At 36.9% G+C, this 19,954-nt stretch overlaps 1 protein-coding gene across 3 annotated transcripts in view; it reads right to left on the bottom strand.

The window, feature by feature from the left end:
- The window catches only part of IL1RAPL1 (interleukin 1 receptor accessory protein like 1), a 697,887-nt gene that overhangs the window by 31,154 nt on the left and 646,779 nt on the right, over positions 1–19,954 (bottom strand). For all 3 annotated transcript variants that reach the window (XM_027636621.1, XM_027636637.1, XM_027636628.1), the window contains one exon: positions 50–182. In XM_027636621.1, the coding sequence (XP_027492422.1) occupies positions 50–182 (133 nt within the window). The remainder of the gene's footprint in view (positions 1–49; positions 183–19,954) is intronic.

A 19,954-nucleotide genomic window follows, 5' to 3' on the forward strand; every position in this document is an offset into this window, starting at 1 on the left:
ACAAAAATATAGAGTAAAAAAGAAAGAAAAAAAAAGCTTTTTCTTTTACCTAATGTCACTTTCCCAGACTCGACTATCATCTAAATCTTCAATGAACTTCTCCCCTTTCATCCAGTAGATCAAAGGACTGACATCTCCACTATATCCAAAGAAAGCTCGGCAGGTTAGATTAGCAGAACCACCTGTTACAAAGAATGTAAGAAAATGTTATTTCAAAATCTGTAAAAAAAAAGTTTCATTTTTGAGTCAGGTTCTTTAATTAATTAAAAAACTATATTAGTAGAAAATTTTCAAAAGTATCTACTTGTCTTGACACTAGGTTCAATACATTTTTTGAAAATAAATACAATAAAAATGAAATTATATATAAGAACAGGATTTTTTTAAATTATTCTTTCACTAAGTTTTCTTTTTTGGTAAGGAAATCAAAGATTATATTTTTCCAGAAGGACCTAGCTTAACCATGTTTTAGCTTAACAAAAGTTATGTTTGTTAAGTCTTAACAAAACATTTCCATATTTCCTCTGAAAAAGATAAAGGTTGGGTAAAATAGACCTGAAATCATATTGTGTTAGTTCAGCTTTGCAATGGTTTCTGCAGAGAGGTTGGTATATTCCTGTAGCGTACCATTTCCAAGGGACATCCAGTAAAAAGATGTGTGCTCACTGCTAAGCTATCTTAGCAGGAAGGTATTAAACACCGACACTTGAAAAAAATGCACATGCAAACTCATTCTGTACATTGTGAGACATGTCTCGCATTAAGAATGGAGATAACCATTAGGTACACACAGCAAGGAGCAGAAGTTCTATATATGTACAGCGTTACTGATTTAATCATTACAGTGAAAATTTAAAAACGTAATATGCCTTCACTTTGGTTTATTTTCATTGTGTCTTACATTTTGTTTATATCACTTGGCTTCAGGTTTCATCCAGAGCACAGACAGGAATCGAAACAGTACTTTGCACACATTTCGTGTGTCATTAGATTGGATAAAATGAGAGGACAGACACATAGTTAAAGATTTCCCATTCAGTGCTGTAAAGATATTTGTCTCAACATGCCTCATCTCTTCTAAACTGCTATATGCATTTTTTTAGTGGATAATACATAGTCATTCAAGGAAGTGTTGTGATTTAAGGAGTGTTTTCCACCCCACTCACCCCCCACGAAGAGTATTTTCATGGAGTGTGTATTACTGTTGAGACCAAATTCATATTTTATTTACACTTTCAGGTTTTGATTTTAGGATTTTAAAGCTTACTTTCTATAGCTCCTGGACAAAAAATAAGAATAAAACATTGTTAGCACTACTTCATTCTGTATCAAGATGCCTGAAGTCCATCCGGGTTCAATGAATTTCCTTAAAAATACCCTGTTTTGGGTCAGGACCTGGTCCTTCTCAAACACATGACATTAATATTTGAACAGCTTATTTACTTTTTAGCATGGAAACAAATGCAGGATGCTACGTAACAAGAAGATGAACAATTATTAAATACATGTCTTATTTATATGAAATGATTTATGGTTTTCTGTAAAAGCATATGACTCCTTTGTCTCGAACTCTCACATCCACACCATAAAAGGTGCAGAATTAAATGTTTGTGTTCAAGATGGGCAACATCAAGCAAGTACCATCTGTGCTGCTTTCACAAGCTGTTTAGGAACTTGGTTGCTTTTAGTCATTTCACGAAGTTTTGGTTGGAGCCACATGCTTTGTCAGCGGCGCCTGCTAAGGAAACAGGAGTATCCCAGTACTTGAAACCAGGATGGAGAGAAGGATCTCTTTTGTAATCAAAGAGTATGAAATAGAATCTCTGAGTAATGAGAAATTTTTATAATCTCATATAATTTAGAGCAAAGTTACCAAATGTAAGGTGAGTAACTTCAATGAGAGGGCAAAAACTGTCTTTCTAAAGACAACCATAGCTCCTATTTTCACACCTCGGGGAGCAATGGTCAGGACACCTTCCTGGAAACTCAACTACTTAATCTCTACACAACTCAAGAAGTGCCATTTGGAAGCACTGGGGGGAAAGATTTTTACAATCTTGAAGCCATTTGCAGGAAATGAGATGAGCATCGGGACACCGTTTAGTCTGCGTCAAGTGCATGAAAACCTATAATAGAACATGATAAATTTCCTTGCCCAGGACATGCAAACCCAGTTTCTTATGGTAGTTTCATTGCAGATATATACCACCTTTATTTTTGGGGGTTTTTTGCATCAAAATTATGATACTTGAACTAGTGAAAATGAAAATATAAAACCTTAAAGGATTATGAATGTCTTGGCCACTGTGGAATCTGTTCACTCTTGAAATGGGGAAAGGTACCTGCCCATCAAAAGCCAAGGCAGGGTCCTGTGATAATTGGATAACCCCTATGACACTGTCTACCAGTCTTAAAGGGAAGAGTGCTACCTAATGCATCACTGCCACTTTTTGGGCTTTTTCCAGAGCTTTCCTACCAAGCCAGGGCCCGGTTGAAACTTTATAGCTTTTAAGAGCTAGTAAGATCACAGATAGAGGGACCGTAGCTTCTGGCCAATTTATCCATGATTCACAGAGATTAGACACCACAGGTGCTGAACCATCAAAGCTCTCCAGGCTCCTGCATCTAACAGGGACCACCTGAGAGCTAGTTTTTGTACTGAGAGGGCTTCTGAGCCTTTTAGAGGTGAATATTCATGTGCACAGAAATGTTTTTTTTTAAGAAAACATGCTCTGTGAAGGGTAAAAATATGCCAAAAATAAAAAGAGTTTGTAAGATTAAGGCTGTTTTCCTTATTAAATTCTTAAAGAAATTCCTCTCGCCCCCCAAAAAAATATGTAAACATATTTTTCAACATAGAATCCAAACCTTCCTTTCAACATGAAATAGTTACAACTGAGAAATAAATTAGAAAGAACGTGCTGCCACTTAGTAGTACTGTGTTGATTGCAGTTACTCAGTGGAGGCCGTTTTCCTGCCGGGGGTTCAGCTATAAATTACCAGTACTGTTTACCTTGACCAATCTTCACAACAAGCCAGTGGGGAGTTCATTAACAGGACATCAAGAAAGATTCAGTGAAAAGCTAATGACCAACTGTGACCATTAATGTGGAGGTCTGTCACTTCAGAGTTCACAGCTCCTTGCAGAGGGCATGGAGCTCACTTGGTGAAGCAAAGAGGTTCACAGCTGCAGGCATATGTAAATAAAGGCTGACTGAAGGGCAATATTATGAGTGGACAGAGTATTCTGGGAGCACATCTTCATCTCTACTCCAGAGCTGCTGTCATGAGAGTGAGTGTGTGCTGGAGGATGGGCTGCATTTTTCCCTAGAAGTGCACCTCTGAAGAGAGCAGAGAGAGGATGCATACTTTGACACAGAACAGCTGCTCTGTACTGGCAATCTGCTTTTTTAGAAGTCTGTAGATTTTTAGAAAACATGCAACACATAATAAACACAAGAGTTGCTTTGTATCATCTTTAAGCTAATGTATAAAACAACTTGCTGGTCAATTAACAGAAATCACTCACAGCTAACCCTATGAAGCTATTTCCCTCCATGTGTTTTCTGTGCTGAGGAAAACTAGAGAAGCAATTTAAAAACCATAAAAGTTTCATGAATGGATATTTAATGCTTTCTATGCTACTATTTTAGATTTTCCTGTAAATGCTGAATTATTACAGTTTTATAGTCTATCTTTGAAGGATTTTAAATTCACTAAACGTTTTCAATGAAATTACTAGGGAAATTCATCTCTCTCTGTCTCTTTTGTTATGAGATATTGTAAATTAAAGTTACATGCTGGGTAATTGGCTTTGTTTTGGTTTTGTTTGTTTGTGGGTTTTTTGTTTGCTTGTCATGGTTTTTTTTGTTTGGTTTTTGGGTTTGATTTTGGTTTTGTTTTGTCTGGGTGTTTTTTTGTGGTTTGTTTGTTTGTTTTTTGTTTAATGACCCTGGGAAAGTCCAAAGGCATGAGATTAGAATTATTAAGTGAAACTGGTAGTGTTGCTATTTTTGTAATCACCCCCCTCAAAAAAAACCAAACAAAAAATCCAAATACCTTAAAGAGGGGATTAAAAGAAAAATTACACTTTTGACTTCTCAGTATAACTTCTTAAACTGCGAAATAATGCAATAAAGACATGTAAGTCTTAAAGATGCAAAAAGTAAGTTCAACTGCATATTTCTTCATCACCCTTATTTCTGAAGATGAATATGCTCTTACTGTATTGAGTTTATTTTTGCAAAAATTGGAATACATAGCACTGCATGTTCCTCCTGCTCGCTATGATAAAGTCTCACTGCCAGTCCTAGCCAACAGGGTTCAAACTAAATTAGTCAAAAGCTCTTTACCATCTAAAATGAGACCAATTTTTGTTGCACAGTGTGATTCCACGTAGAGTAGAATGCAAGAAGGGGCTAAAACAAAGTGTACTTCCTCGAAACCAGCAAATCCCTTCTGCAGAGCAACACTGACTTAGTGTTCATTTTCACTAATTGACAACATTTGGGGCACTTTGCAAGCTACTGCTATGGGAGCCTAAGTCCAGCAGAGGGCACTGTCCAACTTCCAAACATTATTTTAAAAAAACCCGCAAACTAAGTCAAATCCTAGTGTATAAGTTCTAATTAAAAATATCAGCCTACTAAGAACCTACTAGTTGTAATTAGCAAATAGTGACTGTTTTGTGGTTGGTGAAATGTCATCTAAATTACACTTGCAACATTAGTCATACAAGTTAACATACACCACGATAGCACCTTTTCTAGCTTTGATTTGACATTCTTCAGTGAAGTACAACCATTTTTCTTGGAAGCAATGACAATAATCAGACATATTCTGCAACCTCTTTTCAGAAGAATCCCCAAAGACATATTATGGAAGTGTTTTAGAACCATGTTCAATATTTAGAAATATTGAGGGCCAAAAGAGTGGAAATGTAAAGTACACTGAAATGTGGGACTTTATTTTACTGTGAAAGTAAGCCGTTTATAAAACTTATGTATATGAAATACCTATACCATTTATTTGGAATGTTAACATCTACAGATTATAAAAGGCCAAGACAGACACAATCAATTAAATACAATTCTTTCCATTCACATTTGAGAAAAAAATACTGACAAAATATCAGTCTTTCAAGTGTAGAGTTGTGAAAGCTGTTAACTTTCTATGTGTGACAGATCAGCACCTATTCCTCACAAAGTCAATTACCCTTTTGCTTTACTGATGTCGCTGCCAAGCCCAGAAGGCAGGTAAGTAGAAGCTGCTCTGGTTTTCAGAGAAGTCTTGTATCCTAAAATAGTTCAATAGTTGTTGATAGCCTTCATGCAAATGTGATTAAGAAAAAGAAAATAACAAAGGAAAATGAGGTACCATATAGTTTTCAGCCACGTGCCTTGATCATATGATCATATGCTCAAGACCTGTGAGTATTCTCTCAGAGCAGGCTGAACTGTAGAGATTCCTCTTGATTCCTTCCTTACCTGCAAAAAGCATCACCTACTGCTATGCCACCCTTCAGTTTACATACATATTTTTGCATCTTGATATCTTGTACTCTCTTCCCATAACGTAACTGTCTCGCTTCATGTTTCATACAGCAGGTCAGGACAAATTAAAAAAAAAACCCAAAACAACAAAGCAAATCAAAATGCAATTTTCTGAAATATAACTGCAACCTGAGAGCTAATCTCTGGTAAAATTAAGTCCCATCACTGAGTGGTAGGTTTTGAAGTCTTTGGCAAGCAATCAGGTCTGGTATCCATACGATTGTAAAGACACAATCTGCAAATTCCCTCTGTTTTGAATTCAGTAGATGTAGGTTTGAAAGGGCTGGGTATAATCATTCCACTAAGTATTGTCATGCAAGCATCATACAAAGTCCTGAATGTGATTACACAGCTATATTTCTTCATTTATAGGCCTGTCCGTATTTTGCTGTGCTGCAAAGCTGAATGTTGATTACATGGAAATCTGAATTATATTTTGAATAACTCCTTCAGGCCATAATTGTGTAAACTTAGAGTACACATAACCATTCCTTCACCATAAAATAACACCAGTGGAAAATTTTCAACCAGATCAGAGAGAGATTGTAGCTTTTGAACTTTTACTAAATTTGTAGATATTACTATTTATTGGATTTTAAAAAATCCCTTCAATTTCTGATTTCTTTTTTTTTAATTGGAAAGGGAAAAAAAGCCTAATTCTTGTTCATTAGAGTTTTCTTTGTTATTTTCACTAAGAAAATAGTCTCAATCACCATAAGGCTAAACTTACTCACCTACTCATAGTTACCCACTGTTGTATGAAAAGCCTTTTGCCTTCCACCGTTTCCCTCTCCTGAATTACAGTTCAATAGCAGGACACTTCATGGAGGTGTCTGTAAGTTGCTACTGACATGTTCCCTGACATCAGCTCTGAGCTACTGGAGTCTGCAACACTTTATAAGGTGCTATACTGACAAAAATACATGGTAAAATCTAAGATTAACCTGAGAGTATTAAAAACTTTTACTGGACTGCTTCATAGCTTGTGAAGGAAAAGAAACCAAATCCTTTATGCTTTGAAGGGGTTCTGTAGCAGCAGAACTGTCAGAGAGAGAGTCAATGAAGACAGCAACCACCACAGCAGACTGCAGAAAAAGAAGTGATGTATGGGACTTGGGGATCGAAATGCCCAGAACATCTCTCAGATACATAGATTGTTAAACTTGCCCTCATTTCACAAGAGGTAACAAAACCCGTGAACCAATAATCTTGATTTTCCTAACAGCAGGCCTCTCCTCTTGATGGATGGTAATGTCAGGCTGATAAATTAGCTGTTCAGCAAGTATTTTTCACTCTTTCCTCTTCAGAAGTAGAGGCTGGAGTGGGAAACAACTATCCCAAGCATAAAGCAAGTGTTGCTAAAGAAAAGGAAAACCACTGAAATTATTTTAAAAGCTTGACTTAACTTTTACTCTAGAAACTGATATCTTCTCTTTTTGTTTTTTTTTAAACAGATCCAATTACAAACTCTTTTTTACTGTGTTGTCTCTATGAGATCAAAAAATAATTTCTATTTTAAAGTTGAGCTGTTTTTAGATACAAGTTCCAAGAAAATGTCCTAGGTAATGAAATATTTCCAATCGGGGAAAAAAAAAGAAAGTGGCTCTAAATGTCAAACTTCACATGTTTCTTAGCTCTTACAGGCTTATGACTTGAGAGCTTTAAATCTGTTCACTCTGTGCACAGTTTAGTATTGTTCAGTGATTTCTTTCTGGATTCTCTTTCAACCATACTGCCTTTGATTATGGTGCTATGGTTTTTGCATTTTAGTAATGCTATATGGTAAGAAAATAACCTTTGGGCTAGCAACCCAAAGTTCCCATTGCATAAAGGACTCCCATGAGGGCTCCCATAGGGACCATATAGTCTCTTCCTGAGCCTCGAAAGAGAGTCAGTAGGTAACACCCCAGGGATGCTGCTGACTCTCAGCAATCACTGACAACCAGAAAGGCCTTGTGTGTCTTTAGCTTTGTGAAGTCCTACTCTGGGTCATATTTTGGGAAACTCCTAGAAAAGCAGAGAGGTTTCCTGTTTATCTTTTCACATTGCAGAGAGTTTACATTAGGAGGAAAAAGAAAAAAAAAAAGACAAATTTTCAATATGTGTGCCTCTGGTAAAGAATATTTATTGATAAGAAATACCATAAGACCTGTAGGTGTCTATGGACCTCAAGAAACTACACAGCTGGAATACTTTCTGTACTCGTTTCAAGCCATTACAGCACTCACTACATATTCCTACTTCCCGAACAGAATCCAGAGGCAAAGCAGCATCAATTCAAAGCAGGACTTTGATGTCTCTCTTAGTTAGAACACAGCTGTTGCTAGACTTGTTTTGCTGAGGAGCTTCTTGAACAGCACACTTGCAATAGCACAGCTCCCTTTCCACCTTACTTTCTCTTACCTGTGAAAACTGTAGATATAATGGACTTTTTTTATTTTTAACCTGAAGAGTGTTATTCCAGCAGACAAAAGCATTCAAATGTCTTGCTGTAGAGGTTTTCTTGTTCTTTCTTAACAGAATACAGTCAGTTTGCTTTGGTCTCCTGTGGGTGCTAGTCCATGTCAAAAAACCCTGCTCATAAATCATGGTGACCAGCTGCAGCCTCAGTACCTTCTCCCAGCCTCCCTCTCAAGTGCGCTGCACAACCCTTTCTGTACAAAGAATAGCAGACATTGTTCTGGATTCTAGATAATGATAAATAACATAATTTTGGGGGGTTTTTTGTTTGTTTGTTTGTTTTTTTTTCCCAAAATAGGCTAACTCTTGGGAGTTCTAGCAAACGACTTACTGTGTCAGGTCACACTTAAGTGCAAATATCGATAATCTTAAGAAACAGACTTGGCAATTCAGTTTACATTCAAATTCAACTTCTTGTGGTTATTTCAGCCCCTAACTGTTCATCCAGTTGATTTCTTTGGGCATAGAATTTAATGAACAGCATTAGAAAATGTGTTTTACTAGTATGTCTCATAAAAGTTGCTTTACAACTGCTTTGGAAAGAGGGATTGTAGTGTTTTATCATCATTAGGTAATTTGAGTGCATACAGCAAATTCTCAGCTTTGGAGTTGCACATATATATTAAATAATAAACTGTGGTTTTATTTTCCATTGGTCAGCCTGACTACTCTTCTCCTTGCACGTGACACAACTTGTCAGCTCAAATTTGCTCCAGGAAAGCCATTAAGAACCACTGAAAAATTGAGCCCTGATAAACTGAACCTTTTGATTATCAATAAAACAGATAAATAAAATCAGCACCAACTTTCTATTTTACTGTGGTAAAGCAGTACTGATGGTAGAAAGGTATTTAATGATTATTCATACCGTTTTTTCTATGTGAACAAAAGAATGAAAAAGAGTAAATACATATAAATATAGTTTAAATGTGCTTCTGCTTTAAATCTTGGTGTTCCCACCTTATATAATGAAGATAATTGCAACACACAGAGAAAATACTAATGTTTATCATATCCTTAGAAATTGTTTGCAATTAAATTATGTACCACAGAGATTAATATCTGTTTATATAATTTAAAAATCCTAACACATCAAATATTTTTATTGCATAAAAATGGGAATGTATGCTGTTTGTAACAGCACTAGGTTTTCTCCTTTTACACAGCAGTCATTACATCACGAAGTCTTTCTATTTCTCTTGCATGTGTCAGTCCTGTTTTCTTAAGAAAACACTGAAACAAAATCCATTAAAAAACCCCACATCCTCTAGTTCACAAAGATGCAAATAGAGAAACTCGATTGCTTCTCCATGACGAATATGTTATACTCTTGGATCATACACACACTGGAATCTACTGCTATTGATCAGCTTCCTTTCTACATGAAAGGCAGACAGGCATTTTTAGTTTATACCTCAGTATAATTGCATACTGATAGACAACACTCAGTGAAGGCAGCTCTCCAAGTGCCATCAATGGAATAAAAAGAATCCAGCTAGCACTGCATATGTGCTACCTGACTTTAAAGGAACTAGTTTAGAAAAGGGAATAAGCTTGAAATCTTGATGTCATACCCTGCTTTCTGTGCTGTGGGTATACAAGTGGAGTAAGGGATTTGTTGTTGTGATTTTTGGTTTTGTTTTGTTTGTTTGGGTTTTTTTTAAAATTTTCTATGTTTTTTGAGAGACATGGGAGTTGTGGCATTTCTAAAAAGTAGAAGGAAAATTTCACCTTGTCCCATTGAAGCCCTGGGAATACAGAACATTGTCTAGAATGTTGTTTGTGCTTTTAACAGTTTTTCAGGTTTCAAAGCAAGGACTAAAAGCAGGGTTTGAGTGACAATAGAAATATAAGGTGTGACAGCTGCTGGTTACAGGAACAGAGACAAATATTCATTATGCAATATTTATGATACAAACTGTGCAAGGAGAGAGGTGGCAGGCTGGTATCTCTGACAGCACAGGTCTCTGCAGAGGTGCAGGTGCCACCACTCAGCCAGTCCTCTGCCCCACCAGAGCTGAGGCTGCCGGTCATCCCAAGCTGTATGATGGTTTTATAATGTGGACACCTGTACACAAGGGATCAGGGTAAGTTTGCAAAACCCATTTGCACTTGTGACTTGGAGCTAGAATTTTAGTCCAGGTCTACGGAAGAAGAAGAGGGTGTGTTAATCCTTGCACTACACAGCCCATCACCTCGTCTAAAGAATACCACTGCAGCTGTAGGCTTTGATTTTTATTGAGGCAATAATTTGTAAGTGTTGTTACAAAGAGTAAAACAAGGATGGATTTTTAGAAGGTACTTAGTATAGTGTTTGCTTTCAGTCCTTTGCCATCTAAATGGCATCCACTCATTTAAAAATGTGTCATAATTGCAAACATATGAAAATGAGTATTATTTATAAAACAGTCTAAAATTAATGGCCTTAGGTATTAAGTATTGCATGATTACATATCCAGACAGTTTCCTATATGCATAATGTACACTCTCAAAGGAGTTTAAATCCCTGTGTATCTTAAATGAAGTCATATGGATTATCTGAGATGAGACTAGGAAGGAGAAAAGAACAACTTTAAAACACTTTAATGTTAATTTAGGATCATTGATCTTCAAGCAAAATGGGAAAGAAAACAGTCATCCATATTGAATCAGAGCAAAGATCTATTATTTCAGCATCCTGAACTTGTACAATTCCATAGCATGAGGGCAAACATCTAGATAAGAGAGTCATAGTCCCTGAATCACAGAATCACAGAATATGCTGAGTTGGAAGAGACCCACAAGGATCATTGAGTCCAACCTTAATTTTATGATGAAAATTTTGACAGACTTTACACTACAGCAATTCCAATAATAAAAGGCAAGGTCGTATTGCTGTCCTCTGTAAGCCATTTTTCTGTTCTAACAGGATGTGCATATAAAACAGGACGAGGAATCAGTTTCATTAGGACTAGGACTCAAAAAGAAAAAAAAAGGCCTTCTGAGAGAAGTTCAGCAATGTGCTTTTTAAAGAAAACATGCATTTACATGAGAAGTTAAAAGGTGTAAATTTATTGGTGTGATAAGAAACAGCTAAGTGATCTTATCCAATTGAGTGCTTCATCTCCAACTTTTTATTGTTTATTTTCTCCAGTTTTCAGGATAATCAGAGATAGCTCTAACTCAAATTTAGAGAGAGATGTTTAGGGTTTTTTTAAAATGCATTAGATTTTGGATAACAAGTACATTAAACTATACTTTATGTAAATTATTGTCCTAAAACACTTTGTAGTGTGAGATGATAAAGCTTAATTTTTAGTTAATAAGGTAATTTAAGAAGCATGAAAAAACAGAGGACAATAACAAAAGGCAGAAGGAAAAAGGTAAAATTGTTCCTATTCTAGGTGGTCCCTTAAAGATGAAGTGAGGAGTTTTTTCAAGACTGTGATGGTAGGCAGCACTTCTTTGGTGTCAAAAGCAGGTAATAGGATGACAAGGGGTGGTTGGTCCTTTATCTTTTCTATTTTCTCTGAGTCAGTCTCTAAAACTAATACCTGTCCTTATGAATGTGAGAGAAAAGCTAATTCAATAGGAACACTGGTAACTTTTCAATGTCCTGCTCATTTTTTTCTCCTTATGCTGCAACAAGAAATTCTTGTAAAAATTATTTCCATTCTGAATGTTTAGGCCAGTATTGTGTGGAGGGAGTAGCTGGCAAGCAGAAAAAGATTGCTGTTGAGGTTAGAACCTGAGCTCTTCAGGAGTGTGTACATGGAGAACTGGATGATGTTAATGAGAAGATATCCTTTTAGAGATGGGCTACTGCCACCTACCTGGTGACACTGCAACAGATTAAAAGCATGTTCCAGGAAAAGGCTGAGCTGAGAGAGGCAGATGTTGCTGTTTCTCCTCAAAAGCCCCCAACATTTCTGTTGCCCATGTTTCCATATCCACCCTGTCTTATCCTATCCCTTCTCTTTCCATCCTAAAGTCTCCATGCAATTTCCAGTACCTCCTCTCCTGGTGAAAACTGCAGGCCTAAATCTCCAGTACCCAGGTCAGGTGAGAGGCAGCCTGAACCTTGTTAACATGGAGATTCATTTTACACCTCTGTCTTCGTACATAAATTTAAGAAGGCTGAAATATGTAGACCCCTAACATAAGAGATCATCAAATACTATGAAATTACTTTGTCTGGGGACTGATCAGGAAAAATTAAAACATCAACAAAATGAAGCAAAGCACTGCAAGAGATGTCAGAGAACTGGCTGAGAACAGCCCCTTCATCCTTGAGAAAGATTTTTCTGTTGTACGTTTAAGAGTGGTATTACAAATAAGAACTAACTAAGAGCAGCAGTTTGCCATTCTGAATAAAATGAATCATTCCTAATACGATTAGCACATGTTGCATATTAGAATGAAACTGAAATTTAAGTTTGAAAAGAGTATTTGTTGAAAAGGTAGAAGAAAAAGGTTGACATGACATTTTCTGCATAAATGAAGACTTTGAAAGAAAAAAAATCTCCTTTTTATATTCATTTTAGAGGTATCGCTATTAAAAAGCTATTAGTTACTCAAATGTCACTTTTATGAATAAAAACTTACCTTGGTGACATGGGAGATATTGCAGTTGAGCTCTTGTTTGTGTAAAGAGCTGTAAACCCCCAGATTTTCACTAAGACAAAAAATGCAAAGCTACTAGCTACTTTCACTAAGTGGGAACAAGAGAAGCTCCAATAAATTATTTAAAATTATAAAGGTAAATTGTTAGATTGAGTAGAAAGAAATAAAAACATATCTCACATAGAATTTTTACAGTTTTATTTATCAACTGATTGTAAATGAGTAATTCATAGACTGGACATACTGGGTTCAACAGAATTAATTTTCTGTGGCTTAGTGAGATGAAAAACAGTGCAGGAAAAAGGATTTCTGATAAAAAAGACTTTCTTTTTTTATTGACTTTTTTTCTCTCTACTAGTTTATTTAATTTGAATAGATTAGCACCTCAGAGCTGTTAGCCCAGGATAGTCACAAAAGCAAGGCTGGCCTGTTAGATAGGATGCTGATATCTCTCCCAGGACTTGTAGAATCTGAATTCAAGTGATGCAGGAAGAAGTTTGGCAGTCCTGTTGGATCTTGACCCACCTATGTTCTCACAGTTTTAAAACTAGGATAGTAATCTGGTTGGGGCTGGGCATCTCAAGGCTTTTCCACTAGCAAGCTTCATATCAATGATCTTGGAAACTCTTATATGTCTTTCTGCCTGGATACATCAACCTTGAAAGTCCATCTTGAGCTTCTCAAAGCTGTAGCTCGTAGACTGCCTCCCTGTTGACCATCTCAAGACTCAGGATGCAGGAAGATTTGCATACCTGTCATGTCAGACAGTAAAGCTACTTCCAAGATGACAACCTTAGCCTACGGGAAATTCAGACTTGCAGCTTTACTAATCAGGTACAAAATATCCCTCATGACTGTCAGTAATCAGGACTAGGGCACTGTAAGCTTGGGGATCTCCTCTGACTTGCTGTAAACCTAGAGATGTTTGATTTTCCAAAATGTTGTGAAGTCCATATGTTCTGGGTGAGACTATGTTTTCCCAAAAATTCCTGACCTCAGCATGTAGGTCTAGTTCCAGCTCTGCTACACGTGTTCTGTGCGACTTTGGGATACTTACTGACATTTTCTGTTCTAATTTACCTGCCACCAGGTCTCAGAGAAACTTGTCCTCTAGTCCTCTGTTTTGTATGATTAAACTACAATGACAGCAAGTCAAAGTGATTCCACAATAGAGCATCAGCTGTATGAATGAGTATGCCTGGATATGTCACACAATAAACCAATATGCAGATGTAATAGTTACAATTCTGAAAGTAGTATAGCTGTAAAATGCTGTATTAGATCATCTACACTGCTTCTGTACCCAAGCTCATTTGTTCTGAACCCCATAAGTGTTATAACTGTAGGATGTGTTGCTTACTGTAGCTCTATCAATACTGTTTCTTCTGTAAAAATAAAACTAAAATTGCAATGGATCCTCCTTCTGGTGGAGACCATTAAATGTCACTGTGATAACAAGCACTGCTAGTTACATTTGTGATTGCTCATTTCTTTATTCACTATATCTTCATCTGTTCTTCAAAGAGGTTACTTGTTTTGGCAGGCTACTTGAAGAAGTGTGAAGAAAAGGGAATATTTGTCAATGCATTTATATAGGGGGTGTCAAGTTGAATTGAGTATAATCTGTAGGGCAATATTACTTTCAACTTATTAGGAAAAGAACAAATAAAATGGCTAGACATTGGAAAGGGCTCTAAACAAATGGCTGGTGAAACCTTAGCAGAAAGCACCCTTGTTATCACTCCGGTCTAAGCTACACTTGTGCAATGAGGAAACTGCTTAACACTCTGTAAGCTACAAGGTGACTCATATGCTTCAAATTAAGCATTTACATAACTGTTTATAGGCTGGGGGCGTTGCATCATAAGCTTCATGGGGGAAGAGAATAATTTCTCTCATGCTCATTACGTACCTAAAACTTCATTCTTTTTCTAGAAATCTTCCTGCTTCTAGTAGGAATTTTTTTCTTTGCAATATCTCTTATAACATTCCAGATATTTTTTTACTTATTTTTCTTTTCACTCCCAAATAATAGCAAACATAGTGCTTTTAGGATGCTTTTGTACTGGAAAGAACGAAAAAAGGCTAAGTAGTGAAGATGCAAATCAGAGAAACCACTTTGTAATTTAATTCATTGTACGAGAGAAAGAAACATATGTGGAAGAAAACTGGGTGCTGGTTACAACTCTGTCAGTCTTAAATTGATATTCCATATCATTACCCTACAATCAAGATGAAAAATCTAGCTGCATATGATATAGAACATAGGTATATGGAAAAACCTGTGTCTCAAAATTACATAAACTTTGACCTGTTTATTTTTACAAAATTATTAGTTTCACATGTTCTTTTATGGGTAGGTTTTTGTGCTTCTGTATTGCATTCATATAGACCAGCTAAGGTATTCCACAGTGCTCTTAAATAGCACAACAATTTTGCTGATACAAATGTCTGGCTTTATGTTTTCTGTCCAGTAGAACACAATTAATACACCTTTTTTTATGATTGTTAGCATTATGAGAAATAATGCTTGTTGAAATACTATCCAGGCTGACATCAGAACTGCCATCCTAGTCTGGGATTCCACCCACTGTCTTCACAGCACCACAGCATTTTGCACAGTAATATGCCATCTGTTTATGGCTGGCAAAATAACCCTCAACATTACTACTGCCCAGCTCAACAGCTGTAGTAGTGTAATGAAATATAAAACCATTTAAGGCTCCTATTGCTGTGAGATAAATGCATGAGGACAGTCCCTATTACTCGTTCTACGTAAAGGTGCATCACCTTGGAACTTTTCTTATCGGTGAACAGTAGGGAAATGGAATCTGGGTGTTTATGTGGACTAAAAATAAGGGGCTTTAGTCAGTCGTTCCTCCATGGGTCACTGAACAATTTTCACTGCTCACAACAATTAGTGGTGTGCTGCTTGTATTTCTGGCTCACATTACCAAGTAGAGCCCTGTCCAATGCTACCTGTCTTCCGCCACCAAATGCTACTGTGATGACCACATGAAAAAAAGTGTGGTGAACTGGGAAAAGAAATATGAGAGTAATTCCTTTGAGAGCCAAGATGAATGGTCAAATGGAGAAAGTGGTTAACTGTCCGGAGAGAAACCCAAAATCAACCCATACCTTGCAAGAGGGGATTTTATTGCCAGTGTTAGGGGATGGACACTTACTGTTAAAATTAAAGGTAGTCATGGAAACACGGCGGCTGCAGTAGAGACCTTTCAGACCACCGAGTCCACATACTTCATGCAGGATATAGTTTTCATACTTCTAACATACTTAGTAGATATTAAGATGATGTTTCACTGGAGCTTAGCCAAAAGACCAGCAAGAAAGTTGCATAACTATGCAAGAGATTTGGACAGAAGCCAAGACAAATGTTTTTAGATTAAATACTATATACTCAGTTTAATTCACTACAATGCTTTAAAATTCTCTAGAATGTATCCAGTTTATTGGTAGATTGAAGTATATTCCTTTTGGGAGAGTATTGGAGGGAATATTTGCCCTCATGAAGTAAATACTTATTCTCATTCTCTTCCCAGCTGCCTGATAAAACAGTTGTGGTAATGGTTCCTTTGCCAGCTTTCCAGTAATCTCTGTGGCTTGCTTGGATTCAATCTATGTCTTCTTGTGGGGGGTATGGGTAATCATTCACTTTAAATACTAATTCTTTCTTCCTTTTCTAAATTCACAGAGAGCATAAGGTTTCTACCATTAAAGACACAGTAAGAAAATCCTTCGTTTTTTATGCATAAAATGGAGGACTATCCAGAGACCATAACATCATGGGAATTGACCTATTTAGTAATGCTTCCTAACTAATTCTTATCGTCCCAAGAAAGGCATCTTAAGTCAATTAGAAGGTTCATGTATATAAATTGCTTGCAGCTATTCCAAGGATGATGATAAAATTAAGGTGAAATTTGTAATCATGTTGGTAGAGAGAAGAATTTCTTTACCAATGGAAGAAACTGGAGTGGGTAGAAGGCAGAAATACCTACTACAGGCTCATTTGTAAACAGAAACATTCCAAGCAGGTTACATTAGCTCTCGTTCAGAATTATGACAGTTCCAGTTACCCAGAATACAGCAAAGAAGAGAATTCCCAGTGAAACACCATATAGATCATGACTATGCCTTCTTCCTGAGATGTACACAAAGCTTTTATACAATTCACTTTGCCTTGACAAAGGCAATGTTTTTTCAGTGAATATCTAATTTTAGAAAACAGAGGAAGACAGGTACAAAATCGTTTGCAAATTCAGATGGATTTTAACTGACAGACTAAAGTAAGGTAGAAAATATCAAGAGAGTTTTTTTGACATTTTCAAATAAACTTTGTCAATATTTCTTATTCTAATTTATTTTATTTTGAGAAATTACCTACCCTGACAAAGGAAAGATTTTCAAAGGGGATTAAAAAACTGGAAAGGAAATGCAACTTATTATTTTGTACTGAATGAAAGTGTTGGCTACTCCAAAGTGAGACACTGCATGACATCATTGTTGCACCAAATATTCCTAAAGAAGTTATTTAACTTCAGCCCTAAAAATTGCACTATTTTCTTAGCCAAGTATTGATCCTTGACAGATTCAAATCTTGAGTGTTGAACTGTGCTCACTATTGTGATAACAGACTTCTATAATGTATTGAGTTCCTGTATCTAAATTGTCCTTTCACCATATCCTACCCTTTCAGGCAAACAGTATTTTTTAGAGCAAGCATATCTAGATATTTAAGTTCTGTCAAGTGGTGAGATGCACAACCCAACACTCCACATTCCTTCAAGCCCTCATACTTAGGCTATAGTGTCTTCTGTGAGTTTTAATTTCCTTTAAAATATGTCATGTGAGTGACCTGTAGCAGATTGCATGGTTGCATGATCATTGTCATCATGCAGGGATGAAAAGCAGCGTATGGATATCAAACTACAGAGAGCCTAGGAAATCATGAAGGAACTTGCATGGATTTTACTTGACTTCTCAGTATTCTAAAAACAACACACTGAACCCAAGAACTTGGGAAGACCGTATGTCTAGAAATTTTCTGTAGATCCTTCCTGATTTTTTTTTCTGGGCATAATATCTCTAGAAACAAAACAAATTTTTCAGTATTTTAGCTAATAGAAGGTTTCTCTTACTATCTATAACACAAAATACTTGAGAAAAAAGTTTTTTGGTGGTGTATCAAAATTGAAATGGACTATGAATCCTTAGACCTGGAACAAAATATGCCATCACAGAATATTTTCTATACAGGTGTGGTGGTTTGAAAAACCTTTTCTCTGAGGTAGTAATGGTTTGCCCCACTGATAATACTGGACCAATCAATAGTCCACATGCGCCCTACAGAAATTACATGCCCACAGAAATGGGGTGAAGATAGTTTAGAAGGTAGGTAGCCATGATCTGAGACACAAGGAAGCAGGGGGCAAGTGAACCCCTCTGGGGGCCAAGGGCCCCCAGCCCCCAGCTGAGGCTACGGGAGACCCGGTGTAGTGTCAAAGCTGGACCGGGTCCCGTAATCAAGAGCTGGAAGAGTTTCCTTACTGTCAGCAGCAGCAGAAGACACTGAAAGCAGCAGTGGAGCAGTCCTGAACAGAGACAGCGATGGCTGAAAGCCAAAAGATAGCCAGTAGCAACGAGATAACGTGAAGCCGGCTGAAAGACGCGGAGATGTTCCTGCAGGAGGGAGAGCTGGCAACAAAACAGCGGTAAACTCAACAGAGCTGGTTTGGGGTAAGACTGTATTACTTTCCCAAAAATCAGAGACTTTCTGAAGAGGAGGGGTGGACTTCCAAACCCTTAGGGAGTCCCGAAATGCAGCAGCAGCAGCTAGAGAGAGGGAGAAAGGAGCTGAAAAATCCAGAGTCGTCCTGAGAGCTGAGCCAGGATGGAATGCGGAGGAGGTGACCGTGCCTTCTGCTGTTGCTGTTGCTGCTTCTATCATGCTGGCGAGCTGAGACAGAGCAAAAGGGCTTTGATAAGACTGAACTGAAAGCTGCCTTCAATGTTCTAACCCAAGAGGAGTGAAGATCTACAAGGAAATCCCCCAAAGGCTCAGGCTCGGGGTTGGAATTTCCACAAAGTAAAAACAAAAATCCAGACTGCCATACTTAAATCTACTGCCTCAGAAAAATGAAGGACACTAACCAGTGCCACAAAAAACTGAAATGAAGGAACTGTGGCCTGAGGAGTGACAGAAGGACTTTTCTCTTTTCTTCTTGGACTTTTTTTGAAGAAAAGGAGAAATTTAATTTAATGTAAATATATATGTGAGTGTAAATAAACCTTTGTAAATATTTTTCCCTTCCCCCAGTAACGAATGGTTGTGTTTTGTCTGAAACCTTTCCACATGAGGTGAAAAAGATATCAAGTCCATACCATCACTAAAACCTCTCACAGGGGCAAACTGTGCTAGGGGGGCTTCAACTTAAAAATTAGATTCTTGAGAGTTTCAAACCACCACAACAGGTTATTGTGCTTTCAACATCTTAAGTTCAGGACATTTTGACCTTTGTTTTAACACTTCTGTGCTATATATAGCCAGGAGAATTGCTTGTGAATGTCACAAGAATATACAAGAGGTGTTAAAATTTCCAGAACCACAGAGATAATGATTTGTATCTAGAGTTTGACTTGAATTTCAAATAAAAAAATCTTTTCTCCTATATTCCATACACCTCTGTCATTCAGTTGCAAATAGTGTATTAACTCTGATGAATGACTAATGCCTGCCATGTGGATCACTCTCTCTGTTTACACCCTATATACCTGCACTATATGAGCTAGATAGAATGATATTTTACATGAAGTTTTGCTTAGGTATTTTTATTTAGTGTTCAGAGTACTCTGGGGGTTGTTTTACAGAAGCTGGGTTGTAGAATTATCCCAGGCATCTGGAGAGGAATGCTGGGATTTCTGCCCTGTGGTTCATCAGAAAAGTCTTAACCACAAAACCTGTTTACAAAGAAGTTATCAGTGTAATTGTAGAACTAAGGTTGAAGAAAGTTTTGGTTTTTTGGACAAGTAGCTCATAGTATTGAATTTTCCCAGTAGAGATTCTCCATAATTTAAACTTCATCAGATTTATCAATTTCAGTTGTTCTTAGTTGTTCTTAGTTCTGGAAAATTTCTTTCATTTGTTTCTGAAACCTTCCAAGAGTGGTCTCAGTCTTACTCATGACTATTACCACTGCTTAATTAAGAATAAATTATTTTTATACATGAAGATAAAAAAGTTAATCCAATAGAATATTATACTTGGTAAAAATAATTATAAATACTATTTTTAAATCCAACTCAAAACTTTTTATTTATGA

Source organism: Corapipo altera, unplaced genomic scaffold, assembly GCF_003945725.1.
Source record: "Corapipo altera isolate COAL_440 unplaced genomic scaffold, ASM394572v1 0, whole genome shotgun sequence".
In the NCBI taxonomy this organism is placed as follows: domain Eukaryota; kingdom Metazoa; phylum Chordata; class Aves; order Passeriformes; family Pipridae; genus Corapipo; species Corapipo altera.